The following is a 22,834-nucleotide window of genomic DNA, read 5'->3' as shown; positions in this document are numbered from 1 at the left end:
GTCTGGCCATTCTCTGTTGACCTCTCTCATCAACAAGGCGTTTCTGTCCGCATAACTGCCCCTCACTGGATGGTTTTTGTTTTTGGCACCATTCTGAGTAAATTCTAAAGAATGTTGTGTGTGAATATCCCAGGAGATCAGCAGTTACAGAAATACTAAAACCAGTCCATCTGGCATATATATATATTCACCTCAAGCGAACAGACAAGTTTTTATGCGCATGTCGCATGGTGCACATGGGTGATGTTTCCATCCTGCACTTTTTATGCAATATCCCCAAATTCACATACAAATAGGCATATGGAAACCCAGCTTTTGCACTAACAATTTAGTTTTTCTATTACAAGCTACTTTTAGTTGCTGGAATTCTCCTAAACCTATAGCTGCTCCAAACCCCCATTGTAAGGTTCAACTATTTTGCAATTAACTTTATGTAAAATGTCTGTTTTACTACAATCTATATAAAAGCCGTTCTCATATTCATGCACTTCTGCATCTATACAAACATCAGAAGCAAGGTTTACTTAAATAGTTCTTTATGTCATTGCCAGACAACAAAACCCTGCAGCATGAAAAGGTTTTACAAAACAGCTCAGTGCTTACAGTTTAAAAGGGCTTTTATAGTATGGATAGACCACTGAATTCCCAGGTTTGTGTATTTTTATTGAAAATTACTTTGTGATATGCATGATTGAGCAAACATAAAGACTGATGTCTGTTTATTGGCTATTACAGTCCAGCTTCAGTCATGCGGCCCCATCAGATCTTTCCTGGGTCCTCCTTGAGTGTAACAGTCCTATTGAAAACCAGCTGAGGAGGAAACATCGACAAAGATGAAGCACAATGAAAACAGTGGTTTGTATGCAAAAGCCTGTTTAAATTATTTGGTTTGTGGACATACCTTTTCAGCAGTGCTGTCAGGGTCCACTGAGAAATAGCCCACTCGCTCAAACTGAAACTTGTCAAACACTTTGGCCGTGCTCACTGAACGATCCACTAAGGCACTTTCAATCACTGCTATGGAATTCTAGAGAAGAAAACAAGAGAAAAGAGTGACATAAGATTGTGGATGCTTTTCAACAAATCGTTCATAATGTTATAATTGATAAAGATATTTTGTGTCACTACAAATACAGCCATTTTTTTTGCAGTTGCATGTTTTGGTTTAGTTGGGACCAGTGGCGTCTCAGGGTCATTATTTAGTGTGGGGCACAAACAATCACTTAAAAATCAATTATTTGACCGATCTTTGAAACATTGACGAATAATCCCAAATTCTGTCCATCATTTTGACAGATAAAAAAGTAACCAGAAACCTAGTGCATCAGTTTTGACTTGTCCCTCACATTCCCACTGTGCATATGCCCTGTTTATTCCCTGTTATTTTAGTAGAGTAACCGGGTTAATGGAGCTTCACAGATGTGCTTCTTATGTTACACTTTGTTCACATCAGGGACTATGAAGATCTGTGAACTTGTGCATGTGTGTATGCACTTTAACCCAAGTAAAAGCTTAAAAACCTAGTTTTAGCACACCGGTTGTTTGACAGGTAGAAGTTTCACACTAGAACTCATTGGTTTCACCGTACTCAAACGTGGGGAGTCAAAAAATCTATCATAAAAGCCTATCTACTGTCATACATGTGCCATTATAATGGATGCTACGTCCCTCAATGCCCTAGTACTTATAAAATGTAAACAAGTAACTGATAAAAATAAATCATGACAGAAATTTTACAGAGAGTGATGAATAAATACTTTTTTCTAGCGCAACCACTGAACATGATGCCACCAAACATCCCTAATGATTTAATCTCAGCACAAAACACAACTAAGATGTGCACACCAATGTCAAAAAGCTCAAGTGACTGTGAAAGTAAACCACAAATAGGAAAATCAAAGGGTGTGAATATTATCTCACTAGCTCAAATGAACAGCATAACAAATCTAATCAAAATGACAGACTCCCAATATTCTGCAGTCATTGTAATCTATTACAAACCAATGCACCAACAACACCTCAACACAATGGCATACAATTCATTGAAATGATGAATGGTGGACTTTAACTAATCCAACCAGCAGCACATTAGAAAAATATTAGCTTTTAAAACTTACCAGTGAAGTTCATTACGCAGGTCTACTCTGCACCCGGTAACTTCCGAGGCACATGTCAACAGCTTGACATATATTTGATCAAAGCTTTTGACTGGCTCTGGGGCAAAGGCAAACTAGCCCCTCAGGCCATCGTTGAACGTTCGTAGCACATGCGCATGATGTTCCCAGATCTTCGTAGATTAACATTAAGGATGCAGGGCTAGCCCCACGCATAGCAAATGAGAATGATTAAATGGATTTATGCAACATACCTTAATAATAGAATTTCTCAAAAGAATATATACTTTTTTCTTGTATAATGGACATAAAACACGTTTAAGTTGCGGAAAATATATTATTTCTTAAAATAAATGTATGATGCCATGCAATTTGCACAACAGCACCACCTCTGGCGGGGCTTAGCCCAACTTGCCCCTAATGTAGAGATGTGGCTTGAGGGACCCAAGTCATAAATACAGGCCATTATTATATTTAATGATGTATCTACTTACAGGGTTAATGTCACTCAGGAAGCCAGCGGGAACTTCAGCTGGGTCCTCTGGGTTTTTATGGAGGAAGCTGCAGGCAAAAAAATGTATTACAGAAATGTGACAACAAAACACCCAAAATGACATCATAAAATATTATTAAAAGTGACAAACTCTTTTTGTGTCAGTGCTGATGGAGACTTACAGGCGTTCATACAGGCGCACTTCACACTGCAGCGGCTCGCTCACCCAGTGAATGAAAGCTTTGGGTTTCTCCACGGAGTCAGAGCTGGCACAAGTCACTTCCAACTCGATCACTTTACCACTGCCATCCTGACAGAAGAGAAACAATAATGTCAAGTGGTCCAGCAAGTACTTACTAACTGAATGAATGAATAAATGAACGTTACACTTATGTAGCGCTTTTTTTAAAAATTTATATAATTTTTTAATTTATCCCTCAGTTCATAGCTATGCTGCTTTAGTTAGGTCTGCCAGAACAGAAAACACTTCTCATATTTTTTAACGCTGCCTTAAATTGAATGGCATCTATGCTCATTTTATTCTGTTTCTTTCCCTGTCTAAACATCTCCGGTCCTGCCTGATATCCGATTCCCACTGTGTCGCTGAGTGACAATGACTGCTGAGTGACAATGACCAACTGCAGTAGGTGCCAGCCAAACTTCACTTCAGTCTACTAAGACAGACTTCAAAGAGGATGAACTGATGCAAACTCAGACACATGGAATTCTTCATGAGCTACTGTCTGAAGCATGGGCTCAAAATGGAGATCACCAAAATTACCTGCCATAAGCTTCCAGCCAGACTGCGATGCTCCTCACTGAATGATACCTATATCAACTTGGTCAAAGCAGGGACAACACTCTCTTAAACTACATAGAAAATGAATTAACCACTAACAAAAGCCTTCATCGGCCAAAATCAAAGGGCAATGCATCTACATGTATTTCCTCAGTTAATTCGGGATGACTTCAAGGACTTTAACACTAAAACTTATAGTTCATATAAAATCATTTTAATTACTGACCCACAACACTTAGTTTACCAATTTTAAACAAATCTAAACATAAATAACTAATATTGGCATTATATTCATTAATTTTCTGTTATATCATAATTTTATGTACAGCTACTTTGAAACAATGCCTGTTGTGAAAAGCGCTACACAAATAAATTTGACTTGATATCTATAATTTGGTTTTCACTAGTGGTAATGTAAATTTCACATATCTGTCATGATTTTTAGTTATCTTTAATTATTCTCCAATTTAATGATCTGATCTAAAATCCATTTCCGATAACTGAAATCTAAAACATGTTGAAATACATTTACAGATGTCAGATGTTTTACTAGTTGTAATTCAATTGTTGATATTTGCAGTAGTAACAATGTAATTATTGATATATTTTTTAATTATTGAAGAATAATTTTTACTTATAAAAAGTGCATTAATTATGGATTAATTCATTACAAAGAAATGAATTATGGATATCTGTAACTGCTTTTTGAACAGGAGTGAATGACAGATCATTTTTAAATTCTACTAGTGAAAATGCAGTTACACATTTTAATCAAGTACTACAGTTTTTACAAGTCGAAATTCCATTCATGATAGATTCAAGAATGTGTTTTCTGTGAGTAATGATGTCACTTTTGATTAATTAAAAATTTTACTAGTGCAAATGTAATGTAAATGTAACTGATATCAAAGACAATCATTTTCACTAGAAGTAATTCTATTCCTGCTATCAAGAATTAGCATTTCAACTAATTAAATTTGAATTGCCAATATCTATAATTAATATCCTGCACATGATTAAAAGTCAATTTGGCTTGCCATACACCCCCAGTCTACTACTATAATGTAATGTCTTTGAATTATTTTCATTTTGGGGACTTTTTTAAACAAATATTGATGTGTGCAACTATTTACGATTAATTTAATCAGCATATGTAATTAATTCAATTACATTGTTAGTCAGTTGATAACCTTGGTGTCTATATAAAACCAACAAAATGGCCAATACTTGCTGAATACAAAGTGAGCATACACTGATTTTGAATTGAGTCTTTGTTATTTCACCTTGATAACTCTCTGTACAGTGATGACGTATCCTGCATGTCTCAAACCCACCGGCTGATCTGGAGTCAGACGCTTATAGCCCTTCTCCATCACCTAAAGCAAACACACACACAACAGCAAAAATGACCGTTTTAAGCATGCCGACCTAAAAGGGTATCAATGTGTCTCAAAAATCTCACACATACCGCCCTGAAATCACTCTGCTCAATAAAGATGGTTTTGGAGAAGGGAATCACATGGCTGCCCTTGGCCTCATTAGCAGGGAAGTCTGGGACTCGAACTTCTTTCTGCAAAGGAAACAGACCCAAACAACAGACGTTAGCATGTTTTCTCATTCACTTCAGCTGCATCAGTATACATGTCAGTCTTTAAACCCCCACTGTAAGAAAAGCTCATGCACTTATGCATGTGTGTACCTGTGCGTTGGCAGGCAGATTGATGATGGTGACTTTGAGGGGCTCGAGCACGGCCATAGCGCGAGGTGCGATGTCGTTAAGCACCTCTCTAACACACGCCTCCAGCAGGTGCGGCTCCATTGTTGTCTGGGCAACAGTCACACCCACCTACAGCAGAACAACAGACATCAACGGTTGAGTAGTGTCTCCAAAAAATGACCATACTTTTATATTACTTTAAAAGGGGTCATGTAATGGAAAACAGGATTTGACTGGCTCTTTTGTGATAAAAAACTTTCAGTCAACCCAGAACATTTATAAACAAAGCTGCAAAAACGGATTGTACAGAAATCTTCAAAAAATGCTTATTCATTACATCAGGAATGAAATTACTACTAGTGAAAAATGCTAAATCTTGAACTAGTAAAAACTTCTTGACATACATTTTTTTTGTCATTACAGAAATACACAATCTTATCTTCATATCAAATATGGAATTTCCACTAGTAAAAGCTGTATTTTTACATATCTTTTACTGTATTTTCACTTGTAGAATTTTACATTGATCTGTCATTCAATCCTTTTCAAAATGCAATTACAGATATCTACAATTTCTATTGAAATTAATTTCACATTAGAAATGCACTACTTACTAGTAAAAAAAAAAAAAAACAATTTTTACTGTACACTGTTACTAGTGCAAATACCCATTCCTGATAACAGCTAGTGAAAATGCTAATTTTTTTATATCTGTCATTTTCATTAGTGGCAATGTTAATTTCAGATAACTGTAAAATGATTGTAACTACAGTAGTAAGAAAGCCTTTTTAGATAACTTTAATTTCTCTCCAGTTTATTGATATCTGTTAATATTGAGATCACGATTATTTAACACGATTACTCATTGACTTCGGAAACATCATGCATTTATCGAACTTTAAAAAAACAACAAAAAAACTAACAAAAAACCTTTTTAACAATGGGTTTCCATGAACTTGAAATGCAAACTACACTGGGTAGGGGAGGAGGCTATTATCATATGATAATTATTTATTTTATGCATGGTAGTCAAATAAAGGAAAGCCACCATCACCATCATTTACAGCAGGGGTGTTCACACTATGGAATGAGATCTACTTTTTCATCATGTTATTGCAGCAAGATCTACCATGTACAATAAATGCTATACATTATCACAATACCAAAATTTCTGTACTCGATAGTGAAATTTGACGATTCTCAATACCAGCTTCAAAACCACAACAAATAATAACACTAACTAATATGTTAATTATGGAAGAATGGTTTCAAGTTCTTAAGTAATTATTCAAGACTAGTAAACAGTCAGTAATAAAATAACAATAAAAACAGCAATGAATAGAAATTAAAACGATTAAAAATAAAACAAAAAATACAAATTAAGAAAATTCAGTGCTTTTTTTAACAGCTTTAAAGTTTTTAACAGCAGTCTTCAAGTAAACATTCAGAATGAAATGCAACATAAAACTACTACTGGCCTTCACTGTATGATTATAATACATTAATACTTTTTAAAGCTACTAAAGTTACCCAGTCAAGAGCAGTGAGTGTTTTTCTCGTCTTCTTGTTCTGGTTGTTTGATTATTATTATGACACACTAGACAGCAGCAAGTCTAATAGCTTCTATTTATACTTACATGTCTGACATTTTAATACAAATCTGCTTTTTTCTCTGCTGTTTACGTTCACTTTAGACATCACTCTCTGTGTTTACATGAATACCTCAGATTGGACATTTTGTATTTGAGTTATAACAACTTCCTTTTTCATGGTGAAACTTTTTCAAATTTGTCAGGCCGCCACGGACACGCCATTCAAAGAAAACACAAAAGCTCGCAATTTAGCATCGCCAAGGCCTTTAGATTAGACTGACTGAATATGATGTTGATCTGATTTAATCTCTAGGAGGAGTTCGTTAAAGTATGAGGCCTGGAAATGGCAAAAACTGAGCAAAAATTGAAGAGAAAAATCACAATGGTTGACTTCCTGTTGGGTTTAGGATATGGTTCTAAGAGACTTTTTTGTACGTGTTGACATGTTACATATGCCTACCGATTTTCTTACGTGTAGGTGAAACGTGGCGTGAGGGCTGCTTCGTTGAAATTTTGTAGGTGGCACTATCGAGCCATTTTGCCAAAATTAATTCTAAAACCAGTATCAGATGTAAATTTTCCCCACTTTTGAGATGTGTGCAAAGTTTCATGAGTTTGAGTATGTTTAGGCCCTCAAAAATGCGATTCATTTGGGAAAAAAACTATGAACGCCTAGAACAATAGGGTCCTCGCACCATCGGTGCTCGGGCCCTAATAAAACAGCCTGCTCCTCGCTCGCTGTTGCTTGCGTGCTAGTGACTCAGCTCTGCGTGATTTAGTCAAATGTATGACATAATATAAGAAATGTTAAGATTCCACACAATTTTGTGATCAGTAATAAAATAAGCAAATTTGTGACATTAACTGTGTTTACTCATTTTGTACAAAATGACAGTGTTTCTTTTAATTAAAGCACTTTCACAAGATGCTCTGTGAAAATTCACATGCAGGATCATGGTTATATCATAATCACTGGGTTTTGCACAAATTTTTCACTAAAATTGATATGCTGATAATAACATTTGTAATAAAAAATAAATGATTACATTTGAAAAATGCAAAATTGGCAGCCTGGGTAGCTCAGTGAGTAAAGATGCTTGACTACCACCCCTGGAGTCGTGAGTTCGAATCCAGGGCATGCTGGCCAGCCAGGTCTCCTAAGCAACCAAATTGGCCCGGTTGTTAGGGAGGATAGAGTCACATGGGTTTAACCTCCTCTTGGTCGCTATAATGTGGTTCTCGCTCTCGATGGGGCGCGTGGTGAGTTGTGCATGAATGCCGTGGAGAATAGCGTGAAGCCTCCACACGCACTAGCCACGTGATAAGATGCACGGATTGACGGTCTCAGACGTGGAGGCAACTGAGATTCGCACTATGCCACCACAAGGACTTAGAGCGCGTTGGAAATTGGGCATTCCAAATTGGGGAGAAAAATCCAAAATAGAAACATTTTCAAAAGTGAACTCAAACATGCACAGCCATTGACCAGGAAAATAAAAAAATGGCACTCCTTGTCAAAAAGATTGCCGATCCCTGCTCTAAACACTCAGAGACTGTTGTATGTAAAAATCCCAGGAAATCTGCAGTTATAGAAATACTCAAACCAACCCGTATTGCACCAACAATCATGCCACAGACGAAATCATAGAGATCAACTTTTTTCCCCATTCTGATGGTTGATGTGAACATTAACTGAAGCTCCTGACCAGCATCTGCATGATTTTATACATTGCACTGCTGCCACATGATTGGCTGATTAATCGCATAAATAAGTAGGTGCAAAGGTGTACCTAATAAAGTGGCTGTTGAGTGTATATAATGTCCTGCACATGATTAAAAGTCGAAAGGTCTTGTGATAACCATGAGCTCTGTTCAGTATTCAGCAACTTGGCCCATCCTGATGAATGACCATGTGAACTACAGCAACATACTAGCCAGTCGTAACAGAGATAATTTACAAACAGAAGATTTATGGTACAGCAGCAAAAATGTTTTTCTTACTCTGGCACAAAAATTGTTGATAGCTTGTTGAGGAAAGCCACGCCTCCTGAGAGCAGTAAGCGTGAAGAGTCGTGGATCATCCCAATCTCTGAACAAACACGTGACACATAAACAGATGACAATATCTAAACATTACATCCAAAGACCAAGTTACAACAATAAACCAAAACAAACTTGTCTATGATCATTCCATATAAATATGAGTGCAGTGTTAATGACCTTTAAAGCCTAATGTATCAAATATGATACATAAAAAAATTTGATTTTACGATTTCTTTCTATATTTTGACTAATGGTACTAAAAACTGTTTATCGTCAAAAAATTCGAATTTTCGGACAATTCTTTCATACAGTATGTCAGGCTTTACAGGGTTAAACATCAGTGTGTTACCTAACAATTCCTGTTTCCACCAGTTTGATGATCTTCCTCTTGGAGACGACAGTGTAGGTGAGGTTCAGTCTGCCGTATTCCCACTGCACGGGGCAGTACACATCCAGAGCATTACATAGCCAGAAATATGAAGACCGCCTGACAGAGAGAAAGACATGAATGTAGTACACACTCTGTGCCTCAAAAATACATGTGTGCACAAGGAGAGACATTTTTGATTGTAATAATAAGAGCCTTCTTGGAATTGAGTGAATATGCAGCTACAGTACGTGTTGTTCTCATAAATATAAGTACCAAAATGATACTGAAAATTTACTTTGGAGGGTAGAATTAAAATAAATAGCTGCTTTTCCATCATCGGGCCGAACAGTTCTCGTCGCAAAAATGAGCCAATCTAGGCCAGTTGGCGCGGTTACGGTTTCTTTTTCTGTGGTACAGTGAAACCACGAAAATGCACGTAACAGATCCGTCTGTTGCCGACGGCGAGCATGGAGCATGACCACATATGACAGTTTTTAGGACTGCTTTTTCCCCCTGGTTTTTACTCTGCTAATACACAGGAAAGACACAGACCATGTCGAGAAGAACGCAAGGTCTACCATTATTTGCTGAGGGCTTGTGTATGCCCCTGGACACAAACACACAGAAAGGTCCCATACTAGCTATAAAGGATAGTTATTGATTGATATATATATATATATATATATATATATATATATATATATATATATATATATATATATATAGACACACGCACACATATACAGTTGTGTGCAAAAGTTTGCATACCCTTGGAGAATTGGTAATATACACTATATTGCCAAAAGTATTCGCTCACCCATCCAAATAATTGAATTCAGGTGTTCCAATCACTTCCATTGCCACAGGTGTATAAAATGAAGCACCTAGGCATGCAGACTGCTTCTACAAACATTTGTGAAAGAATGGGCCGCTCTCAGGAGCTCAGTGAATTCCAGCGTGGTACTGTGATAGTATGCCACCTGTGCAACAAGTCCAGTTGTGAAATTTCCTCGCTACTAAATATTCCACAGTCAACTGTCAGTGGTATTATAACAAAGTGGAAGCGATCGGGAATGACAGCAACTCAGCCACGAAGTGGTAGGTAATGTAAAATGACAGAGCGGGGTCAGCGGATGCTGAGGGGCTTAGTGCGCAGAGGTCGCCAACTTTCTGCAGAGTCAATCGCTACAGACCTCCAAAGTTCATGTGGCCTTCAGATTAGCTCAAGAACAGTGCGTAGAGAGCTGCATGGAATGGGTTTCCATGGCCGAGCAGCTGCATCCAAGCCATACATCACCAAGTGCAATGCAAAGCGTCGGATGCAGTGGTGTAAAGCACGCCGCCACTGGACTCTAGAGCAGTGGAGACGCGTTCTCTGGAGTGACGAATCACGCTTCTCCATCTGGCAATCTGATGGACGAGTCTGGGTTTGGTGGTTGCCAGGAGAACGGTACTTGTCTGACTGCATTGTGCCAACTGTGAAGTTTGGTGGAGGGGGGATTATGGTGTGGGGTTGTTTTTCAGGAGCTGGGCTTCCAGTGAAAGGAACTCTGAATGCTTCAGCATACCAAGAGATTTTGGACAATTCCATGCTCCCAACATTGTGGGAACAGTTTGGGGATGGCCCCTTCCTGTTCCAACATGACTGCGCACCAGTGCACAAAGCAAGGTCCATAAAGACATGGATGAGCGAGTTTGGTGTGGAAGAACTTGACTGGCCTGCACAGAGTCCTGACCTCAACCCGATAGAGCACCTTTGGGATGAATTAGAGCGAAGACTGCGAGCCAGGCCTTCTCGTCCAACATCAGTGTCTGACCTCACAAATGCGCTTCTGGAAGAATGGTCAAAAAGTCCCATAAACACACTCCTAAACCTTGTGGAAAGCCTTCCCAGAAGAGTTGAAGCTGTTATAGCTGCAAAGGGTGGGCCGACGTCATATTAAACCCTATGGATTAAGAATGGGATGTCACTTAAGTTCATATGCGTCTAAAGGCAGATGAGCGAATACTTTTGGCAATATAGTGTATGTACCATTTTTAAAGAAAATATCAGTGAGCAGGCAAAACACACTTCTTTTATTTCTTATGGGATTCATATTCAACTGTAGGTTATAACAGAATGGCACAATCATAAAACAAAACATGAAAACAAAGAAAAAAATTAAATGACCCCTGTTCAAATGTCTGCATACCCTTAGTTCTTAATACTGTGTATTGCCCCCTTTAGCATCAATGACAGCGTGCAGTCTTTTGTAATAGTTGTTTATGAGGCCCCAAATTCTTGCAGGTGGTATAGCTGCCCATTCATCTTGGCAAAATGCCTCCAGGTCATGCAAAGTCTTTGGTCGTCTTGCATGAACCGCACGTTTGAGATCTCCCCAGAGTGGCTCGATGATATTAATGTCAGGAGACTGTGATGACCAAGCCAGAACCTTCACCTTTTTCTGCTGTAATCACTGGAGGGTCAACTTGGCCTTGTGCTTAGGGTCATTGTCATGCTGGAAAGTTCAAGAGCATCCCATGCGCAGCTTTCCTGCAGAAGAATGCAAATTGTCTGGCAGTATTTTCTGATAACATGCTACATTCATCTTGCCATCAACTTTCACAAGACTCCCGTGCCTTTAGAGCTCACACCCCCCCATATTGTATATTGTATACCGGGCTTTTTCTGTGGCATTGGTGCAGTAAAGGCTTCTTTCTGGCAACTCAACTATGCAGCTCATTTTTGTTCAAGTGTCGTCATATTGTGCTCCTTGAAACAACCACACCGTCTTTTTCCAGAGCAGCCTGTATTTCTCCTGAGGTTACCTGTGGGTTTTTCTTTGTATCCCGAACAATTCTTCTGGCAGTTGTGGCTGAAATCTTTCTTGGTCTACCTGACCTTGGCTTGGTATCAAGAGATCCCTGAATTTTCCACTTCTTAATAAGTGATTGAACAGTACTGACTGGCATTTTCAAGGCTTTGGATATCTTTTTATATCCTTTTTCAACTTTATAAAGTTCCATTACCTTGTTACGCAGGTCTTTTGACAGTTCTTTTCTGCTCCCCATGGCTCAGTATCTAGTCTGCTCAGTGCATCCACGTGAGAGCTAACAAACTCATTGACTATTTATACACAGACACTAATTGCAATTTAAAAAGCCACAGGTGTGGGAAATTAACCTTTAATTGCCATTTAAACCTGTGTGTGTCACCTTGTGTGTCTGTAACAAGGCCAAACATTCAAGGGTAGGTAAACTTTTGATCAGGGCCATTTGGGTGATTTCTGTTATCATTATGATTTAAAAAGGAGCCAAACAACTATGTGATAATAAATGGCTTCATATGATCACTATCCTTAAATAAAAGACATGATCAGTCATATTTTCAAAAGCAATGCCAAAATTTCACAATTTCTGCCAGGGTATGCAAACTTTTGAGCACAACTGTATATATACACACAGGGCTCAACGCTAAGAATTTTTTCTATTGGCCCAGTTGAGGCAGTGCTTCAGATTTTTACTGGCCCTGCCAAAATTTTCACTGGCCCCAACACAAAAATGAAAAATATGTCTGCAGATAAATATTTTTTACATATCTTATGTTTTTAATACAATGTCCTCACTGGGTAGCTCAGTGAGTAAAGACGCTGACTACCACCCCTGGAGTCGCGAGTTCGAATCCAGGGCATGCTGAGTGACTCCAGCCAGGTCTCCTAAGCAACCAAATTGGTCCGGTTGCTAGGGAGGGGAGAGTCACATGGGGTAACCTCCTTGTGGTCGCTATAATGTGTGGTTCTTACTCTCGGTGGGGCATGTTGAGAGTTGTGCGTCGATGCCGTGGAGAATAGCGTGGGCCTCCACATGCTCTACATCTCCGCAGTAACGCTCAACAAGCCACATGATAAGATGCACGGATTGATGGTCTCAGACGCGGAAGCAACTGAAATTCGTCCTCTGCCACCCAGATTGAGGTGAGTCACTACACCACCACGAGGACTTAGAGTGGAATTGGGCATTCCAAATTGGGGAGAAAAAGGGGATAAAAAAAATAGAATGTCCCCCAAAACTGAATCACATTTATAATTTGCAAGATATGATTTATGCCTTATGTAATCCCATATATGTGCTTTACAGATATAAATTCATAAATACATCATATTAACCTCAGCCGTCCTGCCATTTACACGTGTTTTTAAGCCAAGAGTTTTGTGGAGGAGATGATGGGTTTTCGGTCACCCGTTTAGTCATGCTGTCATGCAACTTTTGCCCATGTGTAGTGTTTTCACAAGAAGGATCAAAGATTATTCACTGAGTTAAAGATCTGATTATTGGCTGAGAGAACAGACTTGCTACTAAATCGGTTGTGATGTGTAATATACGGTAGGTAGATATTAGGCCTAAACTGTGAATTAACAATGTGTAAATAACATGAAATCAGACAACCCAAACAAGACCAAAACTGACTGATACACAAAGAACAAAAACAAAAATACCTATATGGTCCAGAAATTAGACATGTAACAGGTGTTTTATGAGGATGATATGAAGTAGACTGATTCAAATATTCATCTTCACCCTGCAGCTGAACAGCTCTGATAATAATAGCCTAATAGCCATAGTGATCTTGCTTCTTGTCATATCAAACGGCATTATGTCGAATTAATGTTTACGTTTTGAAACATTACCTAATTAAATGTATACTTACATTCTGGATATTGAGCAGCTCATGATTTCCAGACACGTGTATAACTGGGGTTTAACAAAGTTTATTACATCTTATTCGGCACTTCATCTCTAAAGGCGAATTAATGAGGGAAAATGTGTTTTTTTTTTTTTTTTTTTACAGTGGGAGTAAAACTAGCGCTCTGTCCCTTTACGAGAGCGCATGCATGTTAAACAGTCTACGCTGCACGGAGAGAGATGATGATGAGACATATGCACGGCGAGACATGGATTTTCAGTCCTATAGAAAGAAACTGTTGATTTCTTGTGTTCCAATGTGTGGATTACTAATTTTCACCAACATGTAAAAAAGAAAATTGTGGGGATTTTGCACACTGTGAACACGGAATGTGCAGGGATACTTAAAATGTTGCACAAGACGTTAAATCCCACTACGAAATTCATTAAGTGGGGTTTTTTCCTGCTATTTTCTACACATTGGTAATAGCTGCTGCTAAGACACTTGGAAAAGAGCGAGGACAGTGCTAGGAGAGTGCGCTCGGTGTCTGCACGATCTTGTGCGTGCACACGACTGTGCCTTGGCGCATCCAGTATATTATGTATTTGTGCGTCTTTGTGAGACAAATATACTTACGCTCGCTCCTCGGTTCGAAGACTTTGTTCGCTCAGTGTAATTTTTGTGCTCTCTCACTTGTTGTTTGCTTGCACTAATGTTATAAACGCAGCACTGGCCCGATCGGGCAAGTGACAGTTCTAGCAACTGGCCCGAATCTTTCTCACACTGGCCCCGAGCCATCGGACAGTCCTTATTGTCGAGCCCTGTATATATATTCCAAGTATTATATGCAAATAGTTTTTATACAGTGCTGTGGAAAAGTATTTGCCCCTATCCTGATTTCTTCTGTTTTTGTGTATTTTTCATACTAAATTGTTTTAGATCTTCAAATGAGATATAACATAAATCAAAGGCAACCTGAGTAAACACAAAATACAGTTTTCAAATACATATATATATATATATATATATATATATATTTTTTTTTTTTTTTTTTGTTTAAGCAAAAATATTATCCAACAACTACATCACTCACGTGAAAAACTAACTGCCCCCTTAAACTTAATAGTTGGTTGTGCCACCTTTAGCAGCAACAACTGCAACCAAACACTTCCAATAACTGGCGATCAGTCTTACACAACGCTGTGGTGGAATTTTGGCCCACTCTTCTTTGCAGAATTGCTTTAGTTCAGCCACATTGGAGGGTTTTTGAGCATGAACTGCCCGTTTAAGGTCCTGCCAGACCATCTCAATCGGGTTCAAGTCAGGACCACTACAAAACTTTAATTTTGCTTCTTTTGAGCCATTCAGATGTGGACTTACTCCTATGCTTTGGATCATTGTCTTGCTGCATAATCCAGTTGCGCTTGAGCTTCAACTCATGGACCAATGACCGGACGTTCTCCTTTAAGATTTTCTGATAGAGAGCAGAATTCATGTTTCCCTCAATTATTGCAAGTCCCCTGGCCTTGAAGCAGCAAAGCACCCCCACACCATCAAGCTACCACCACCATGCTTGACCGAAGGTATGATGTTCTTTTTGTGGAATTCTGTGTTTGATTTACACCAGATGTAACAGGACTCCTGTCTTCCAAACAGTTCCACTTTCGACTCATCAGTCCACAGAACATTCTCTCAAAAGGTTTGAGGATCATCAAGGTGTGTTTTGGAAAAATTCAGATGAGCTTTAATGTTCTTCTGGGTTAGCAGTGGTTTTAGCCTCGCCACTCTTCCATGGATGCCATTTTTGCCCAGTGTCTTTCTGATAATGGAGTCATGAACAGTGATTATTGATGCGAGAGAGGTCTGCAGTTCCTTGGATGTTGTCCTTGCCTTTTTTGTGACTTCCTGGATGAGTTGTTGCTGTGCTCTTGGAGGAATTTTGGAAGGTTGGCCACTTCTGGGAAGGTTCACTACTGTGCCCAGTTTTCTCCATTTGGAGATAATGGCTCTCACTGTGTTTCTTTGGAATCACAGAGCCTTTGAAATAGCTTTGTAACCCTTCCCAGACTGATGTATTTTAATCACTTTTTTCCTTCTTTTGACCTTGGCATAGTGTGCTACTGGGTGAGACCTTTTAGCCAAATTCATGCTGCTGAAAATGTTCTATTTAGGTGTGGATTTGATTGAACAGGGCTGGCAGTAATCAGGGCTGGGTGTGTCTAGTCCAACTGAACCCTATTATGAATGCAGTTTCATAAATTTGGGGATTTAGTAACCAAGGGCAAATACTTGTTCACACAGGTCCAGTTGGTATTGGATAACTTTTTTGCTTCAATAAATAACACTATCATTTAAAAACTGTATTTTGTGTTTACTCAGATTACCTTTGTTTTCTGTTAGATTTTGTTATAATTTTTGAAACAATTTAGTATGAGATATACACAAAAGCAGAAGAAATCAGGATGAGGGCAAATACTTTTCCATAACACTATATAAAATTGTGTGTAGAAAAATAAATGTAGGCAACTATACTATTTAAACCATCAACAAATCATGAAGATACACTAAACATACACTATTTTTTATTAACTTTTATTAAAGCTGCACTTTGTACAAATTTTTTGGTTACCATTAACAAAAGTTCATTACTGAGTGAGTGCTTCAAAACCCTGTCCTTGTCTTACCCCGATTCACTATGGCAGGGGTAATCGATATGTGGATCCAGACCGAAGAACAATTCAATCCGGACCGAGATCTAAATCTTTGTGCTAGTTATCTGACACTGGCTAAGTGATTGTGTAAGCATACGTGTATATGTACACAGAGCGGGAATGGCACGTTCAGCACTAGAGAGAAATATTTCTTTCTAGAGCTGGAATAAGGCGCATCCAGTGCTAAGTGCTTATTCCCTAACGCTGAACACGCTTTATTCCCGCTCTCCGCGCATCGACTCTCTCCCTCGCTATATGAAGCTCCGCATAAAGACTGATTTACTGTACATAATTGCAGGCGAGATTATTTTAACAATAGTAGCGGAGACAGTGCTACAGATACTGGCATCTTTCGCTTAAACACAATGCAGATAACAAAAAGGAAGCAAAGCGAAACTATCTTCATCTGTCTGATATGTGATTCAGACGGTTCAACGTAGTGCCTATAGACTAACGTTTTTTTTTTCAGTCTAAATTTAACTTCATTAATCAGCATGTTACAAGCCTTTCATAATAAACAAACAATTTTTTTTCTTCTAATTTTGTGAAAATTAATCAGAGATGCCATCATGGCATTGGTGGCAAGGAAAGCCTATTTCTACTTAAATTAAGCAAACAGTATTTTAATGATTCACTGTTATTTAAATTGTTTGTTTGTTTGTTAGTTAGTAGATTCTCACTTTAAGGAAAATATAAAAATGGTCCATTCAGACTTTTACATTTTTACAAATTTTCTCTCAAGGGATACCCGTATACAGTATTTTTTTTTCCAGTCAAAATGCCTCCTATGTCCCATTCAAATATACTCTGAATGTACAAATATTTAAACACAAAAACTGGACTGCTGTCATTCAGCTTCAAAACGAACTGTTGATCTTTTATCTATTTTCACTCTTTATGCTTTATTTTTTTTACAAAGTACTATTGCTTTTTTAGTTATAAAAACTATTCAAAAATATATATTATATAATTTCATAGCCATATTACTACTGACACCATGTAAGCTATGTATTTTTATCCAGACCTTTGCTGGGAAGGAAACGTAGAGACCGGACCTCTTGGAACTTTAATTGGAATACCCCTGTACGGAAAGCCTACAAGAAAGATTTTTATTTAGCGCTGTCGGGTCGGATTTGGTGCGAAATCGCTAGCATACGTCATTTGCCCTTGCCTGTTTACGTCATGTCCGTAAAATCAGAACGAAGAGTCAGTCACGGCTTTAGGAGTCAAGACAGGTGAGGTGTGAATTTACTTTTCTAATGGATTTGTAAATATTTGGTGAAGTTGTTTACCTGCTTTAAATGCTCAGATATGTTTTCTGGTAGGGTTGTTGAAGCTCATGCTTTAATGAATCGAACATTATTTACAACTCCTGTACTGATCGCAATGCATTTATAAGTGCCTTTTGTTTTTAGTGAAGTTACTGTGACATGGTTACTAATATTCATGACTTCTGAGAATTTTATAACATTGCTGCAGTTTTGTGATACCCTAAGTGTGTGTGTGCCGCTATTTTCTAATTTATTTTACCTCTGTCACAGAAATGCACAAGTTGTTGTCACTTTTCATTGTATTTTTAGAAGAAAAATTTAAATGCTTTTTTTCCTAAAATGTTGCAAGCATGTGTAAGCCAATCAAGTATTTTGAGCAATAAATCAGTAAGCTGACACGTATAATTTTTTTTCTTTAAGCACATTAGTCTGTTTAAACATCTAAAAGCCACTATAGGTACAAGGTAGATCCTATTGAAATGTATGCTCATTCATAGCACAGCAATGTATATTAATTTGTTTAGTGTGTAACCATCTCTCTATTATAACTTTACTTCCAAAGAAAGGATTATACATTTATTACAGTAATTGTTATGTTAAATATTTCTGCATGTTACTTTCATTTTTAATAAAGTATATTTCATCATTATTGAATTCCTCATTTTGAGTTTTATTGTGTGCCGTGCATAGATCTACTTTTGTAGTATTATGGCTCACCAGCTTTGTCCACTTGGGCTGTAGATTGTAACATAAAAATGTAGTGTCAGGAATTTAACTCATATAAGGTATTTCACAAGTTTCACCTCTAAAATGAATATGTGTAGTACATTACAAACATTTATGTGCATTGTGTAGCGGATAAAACACTTGATTAATTATATTAAACTATACTATAATAATTAAGAGCGTTGTTTATCTTCCTCAAAGTAATATATCATTTACAAATGTTTAAACCAATAGCATATCAACATGAAAATAGCATGTCATGACTCCACTCTGCAGGTAAATATCTCGAGTCGAGTCCTCAAACCATGAGATTCATCCACCAGAAGAGCAGTGCCGAATCACAACTCACGTAAAGTGTTTTATGCTTCAACCACTAGAGGACCAAAAGTTACATAGTGTAGCTTTAACTTCACCCAAATATTAGCAAACTTAGCAAGTTAGAAACAACTAAAAGCACTTTAGATACTTTGGCATTGGCAAATTGACAATTGTGAGTCGACACATACTAAAGCCATTCCAGCAGAACAGTTGAGCATGGATGAGTATGTTTAGCTAACCATGCCGAGAATCATGAGGGGTGGAAAAGGAGAGACAATCACTGGTCCAAGAGCATGTTTTCCGGGAATTTGTTTTTTTTTTAAAATAATAACCAGGACCAAATTGCAGCAATTGTAATGATACAATATAATAAGAACAAAGCAGATCTATAATTTTCTTTTAGTTTGTGAACTGCTGAGCATGATTTTTCTTCCAAAACAGCAACAATAATAGTCTGATAATGGTGAGTTTAAATAACATCCTTACAAATATTAACATTTTCTTGTCTACAAATCTACTGACTTCAGTAAAATGCTTTAGCATTATAAGAACAAAGCAGATCTATAATTTTCCTACAGTATTTAAACTGCTGAGCATGACTTTTATCAGAAAAAACTAAAATAATAGCCTAATTAATATTTACTAATATTGAGTTTCAATAATGTCCTTTGGTCACTGTAAAGCAGCTTCCACATGACTTGCATTGGAGCGTCAATGCGTTAAGCGCCGCTTTGCCCTCCACATGACAAGCATTGCAGATACTCTATATATTTGCAGGCTTCAAGAAAGTTTTACCATAAAATAAAATTCATTACTGTTGAGTGCAGTACCTGGCCTGAAATTCTTTGGTGCAGAGCGAGTGTGTGATGTGTTCAATGGAGTCACACAGACAGTGTGTGTAATCATACGTGGGGTAGATACACCTAGGTGCAGAATACATAATTAGCACACCATTCCATAAAATAAATAAATAAATAAATAAAACATTGAATAAACAAATACATGTGAGGAACATCAAGTGTTACCAAGTGTCTCCTGTCCTGTGGTGTGGCGTGTATTTGATGCGGTATGCCACAGGGTCCATTTTGCCATCCTCCATGACCAGCTTCATCCGGAGCGTGGCCTCCCCCTCTGCAAACACGCCCTTCCTCATGCGCTCGAACAGCAGCAGAGACTCCTCCACAGGACGATCTCTCCAGGGAGAGGGAAGGACGTTGTGACCCTTCAGCTCCTCTCCACGCTGGTGGCACACGTACGCGTGACCTCTGACACAAAAACAAAATAAGGGACAGTAAATAATTTATGCCACATTCAGCAGAGTCAACATGTTTTTCAGTAATAATATTCTTAACTTGAAAAGGAACTCCATATTTAGTTTTGAATTGTGTGTATAATCTCACCTGCGAATGAGATCAACAGCGAGATCGTAGAGACGCTGGAAGTTATCAGAGGCATGCGTGACAGCGTATGGCTTGTACCCTAAGTGAATCAAACAGAGGATGAAACAAATGTAAACTACTGAAGACACAAATATAAATCTTTGAAGAATGAGTTACTCCATGTCAAATCAACCATATTCTAGAAATCTCCCTGGCTGAAATTTGTATATTATATTTTGTAAATAATTTTTCTGAAGAAAGTTAAACAAAGATGATGAAAGCCAAAATATTAAATGTCTTGGATGAATATTTCTGAATACAAATATGTACAGAGTAATCCATTAATTCGTAAAGGGGGTTCAAAATGACCCCCCAAAAATTAAAATATGACCTATACCTCTTAATATGGCTCCATCAGTAAATTGTTTAATTACCCATTTTGCCTATCCATTACCCATTTTCAATGGTCAAAAACCAAATGTGGGTCACATGGTATGAATCTAATTATTCTTGACCAACAAAACAATGGTCTGAAGAACAAATAATGTTGAAAAACTACAAATGTACCTTTATTTAGTCACATAAAAACAGTAATGTCAAGATCTGGATTTTCAAGGGTCAGAAATGAACATTTGCAAAGATCTGCTTTCGTCCTGACACGGAGAGAGACAGACTTGCTATGCAGTTCACAGAAACAGCTGCTCAAAGCATACTTTCCAACCTAATGATGTGTTTATTTTACATTATAGACATTAAAATGATACAGAAATACAATAATAGCAGTGTATACACACACTTATACATACTGATATTTATCTTTACCATTTCAGCAGTGAATTAAAATTACTGACGCTCTTACCTAGCATTTTACTCACTTCAAACAAGAATAAAATGTGTACTAGTTAATCCACTTGGTTGTCTTGCAATGACTACTTCCTAATTGCTATGATTTATCCGGTTTCCTGCTGACAGTGAAAAGAGTAGATGGGCTATGTTTTGAATTCTAAATTACTCGCCTGTACTTTTTCCCACTCTAATGTGTGGGATGTAATATGGCAGTTTTGATGACATGGGGTGTTTTACACTGCCCTCTGAAGACTTACCGAGCCACTGCACCATGTCGCTGATGGCAGTGAAGTATTTCTCTTCTTCTTTCTCAGGGTTTGTGTCATCATACCGCAAGAAGCAGATGCCATTATTGGCCTTCACAGAAACACAGGATGTCAGAAGATGAATATTTGTCATACACTAGCAGTATGTGTTTGTGTGTGTATGTGCCTGAATGTACGGAACTGCACCCAAGAATTTCACACACTATTGCACTTGTGTATATGGTTGTGTGACAATAAAGTGATTTGATTTTTGATTTGATGTACCTTGGCATATCCGAAGTTGAAGTTAATGGCTTTGGCGTGACCGATGTGGAGAATCCCATTGGGTTCAGGAGGGAAACGTGTGCGCACCTACAATGACATGGAGGAGAGATGGGAATTTTATGGCAAACACTTATCTGTAAGACTCTGGGCTTTGATCATATCTTCTTGAAAGAAATTTTCTTTGACACATGTCATCTGCTCTCACAGGCAAAAAAGTATATAATGTACCTGTCCTCCAGTAATTTCCAAGTGCTGCTTCAGTAAATTCATTGTGTTGGGGGTCATAACATAACCCTCAGTCTTGTAATTCTCCCCTTAGGGAAAACAAAAAAACAAAAAAACACAAGCAAACAAAAAACTATTTTGCAACAGGAATTAGGAACTTATTTTTTTCTGATGATAAGTAATGTTTTACACAGTTTTCTATTTGTCAGATTTTTATCTTTTGATGAAAATGTCCTTTAATTTTAGTACATTTTACTATGACTAAAATTGCATAAAATTTTAGTTGACAAAAATAAAATTGTGGTTGATAATGTGCAAAATGACAAAAACATGCATCAAACTGTAACAGACCAAACTTTAACCAAATTTTCAACGATTTTGAAAAATGTATAAACTACTTACAATTACTTAAACATGTATCAAACGTATTAAAGATGAATAGGTTTAATATATAAGATAAAACAACATAAGAAAACTGTTCTGAAAATCTGAAATAATAGCATATAATGAATATAATCCAGTATTAGCTACTTTTTAAAAGTTACTCTGTTGTGAATTTCTTGAAGTATAGACAGTTTAGGATTTAGCGTTACATGTAGCATGTTGTTAAAGAAACAAGAGTATTCACAATGCAAGTTACGCACATAGTTTAAGTTCACCAGCTAATTTACTTCGTCTGTGCAGATGAAAGTTGTAATATGACATTTATGTTGTGGATATAGCCAATTAATGTCACACTTATAGGATGCATTTGAGTGAGGTAATAATTATAAAGAATAACCCGTAAAGTTCATTGTACAGGTATTCAGCTCTCTCAGCTCAAGCAGGAAAATTCACAACATACTGTGGATTTTGTTTTAAGTCAAATCGTTCTAAATATTTTCCCTTTAAAATGCAGTAAATAAAAATATATATCTAGCATTTAGTGCTATTATATATATATATAATATATAATATCTTGCAGTATTTTTTTTCCTCGTCATATTTTCATCAACAGTTTAATCAAAACCATTGTAGCTGTCAGTTTTTCCCCTGTA

The 22,834-nt window shown here is 37.5% G+C and overlaps 1 protein-coding gene across 1 annotated transcript in view; it reads right to left on the bottom strand.

Annotated features, from left to right (window-relative positions):
• Positions 1-519: 519 nt before the first annotated feature.
• Positions 520-22,834, bottom strand: part of qars1 (glutaminyl-tRNA synthetase 1) — a 47,966-nt gene continuing 25,651 nt past the window's right edge. Inside the window, exons 9-23 of the mRNA XM_051670151.1 lie at positions 21,801-21,886; positions 21,573-21,659; positions 21,300-21,399; positions 20,218-20,296; positions 19,843-20,082; positions 19,648-19,740; positions 9,108-9,245; positions 8,717-8,804; positions 5,106-5,252; positions 4,875-4,976; positions 4,690-4,782; positions 2,790-2,917; positions 2,609-2,675; positions 902-1,027; positions 520-810 (exon numbers count right to left, since the gene is read on the bottom strand). Coding sequence (XP_051526111.1) covers positions 760-810; positions 902-1,027; positions 2,609-2,675; positions 2,790-2,917; positions 4,690-4,782; positions 4,875-4,976; positions 5,106-5,252; positions 8,717-8,804; positions 9,108-9,245; positions 19,648-19,740; positions 19,843-20,082; positions 20,218-20,296; positions 21,300-21,399; positions 21,573-21,659; positions 21,801-21,886 — 1,625 coding nt within the window. The 3' untranslated portion in view covers positions 520-759. The remainder of the gene's footprint in view (positions 811-901; positions 1,028-2,608; positions 2,676-2,789; positions 2,918-4,689; positions 4,783-4,874; positions 4,977-5,105; positions 5,253-8,716; positions 8,805-9,107; positions 9,246-19,647; positions 19,741-19,842; positions 20,083-20,217; positions 20,297-21,299; positions 21,400-21,572; positions 21,660-21,800; positions 21,887-22,834) is intronic.

This window comes from Myxocyprinus asiaticus, chromosome 33 (assembly GCF_019703515.2).
Source record: "Myxocyprinus asiaticus isolate MX2 ecotype Aquarium Trade chromosome 33, UBuf_Myxa_2, whole genome shotgun sequence".
NCBI classification, from domain to species: domain Eukaryota; kingdom Metazoa; phylum Chordata; class Actinopteri; order Cypriniformes; family Catostomidae; genus Myxocyprinus; species Myxocyprinus asiaticus.
This window is presented reverse-complemented; position numbering and strand designations above follow the sequence as displayed.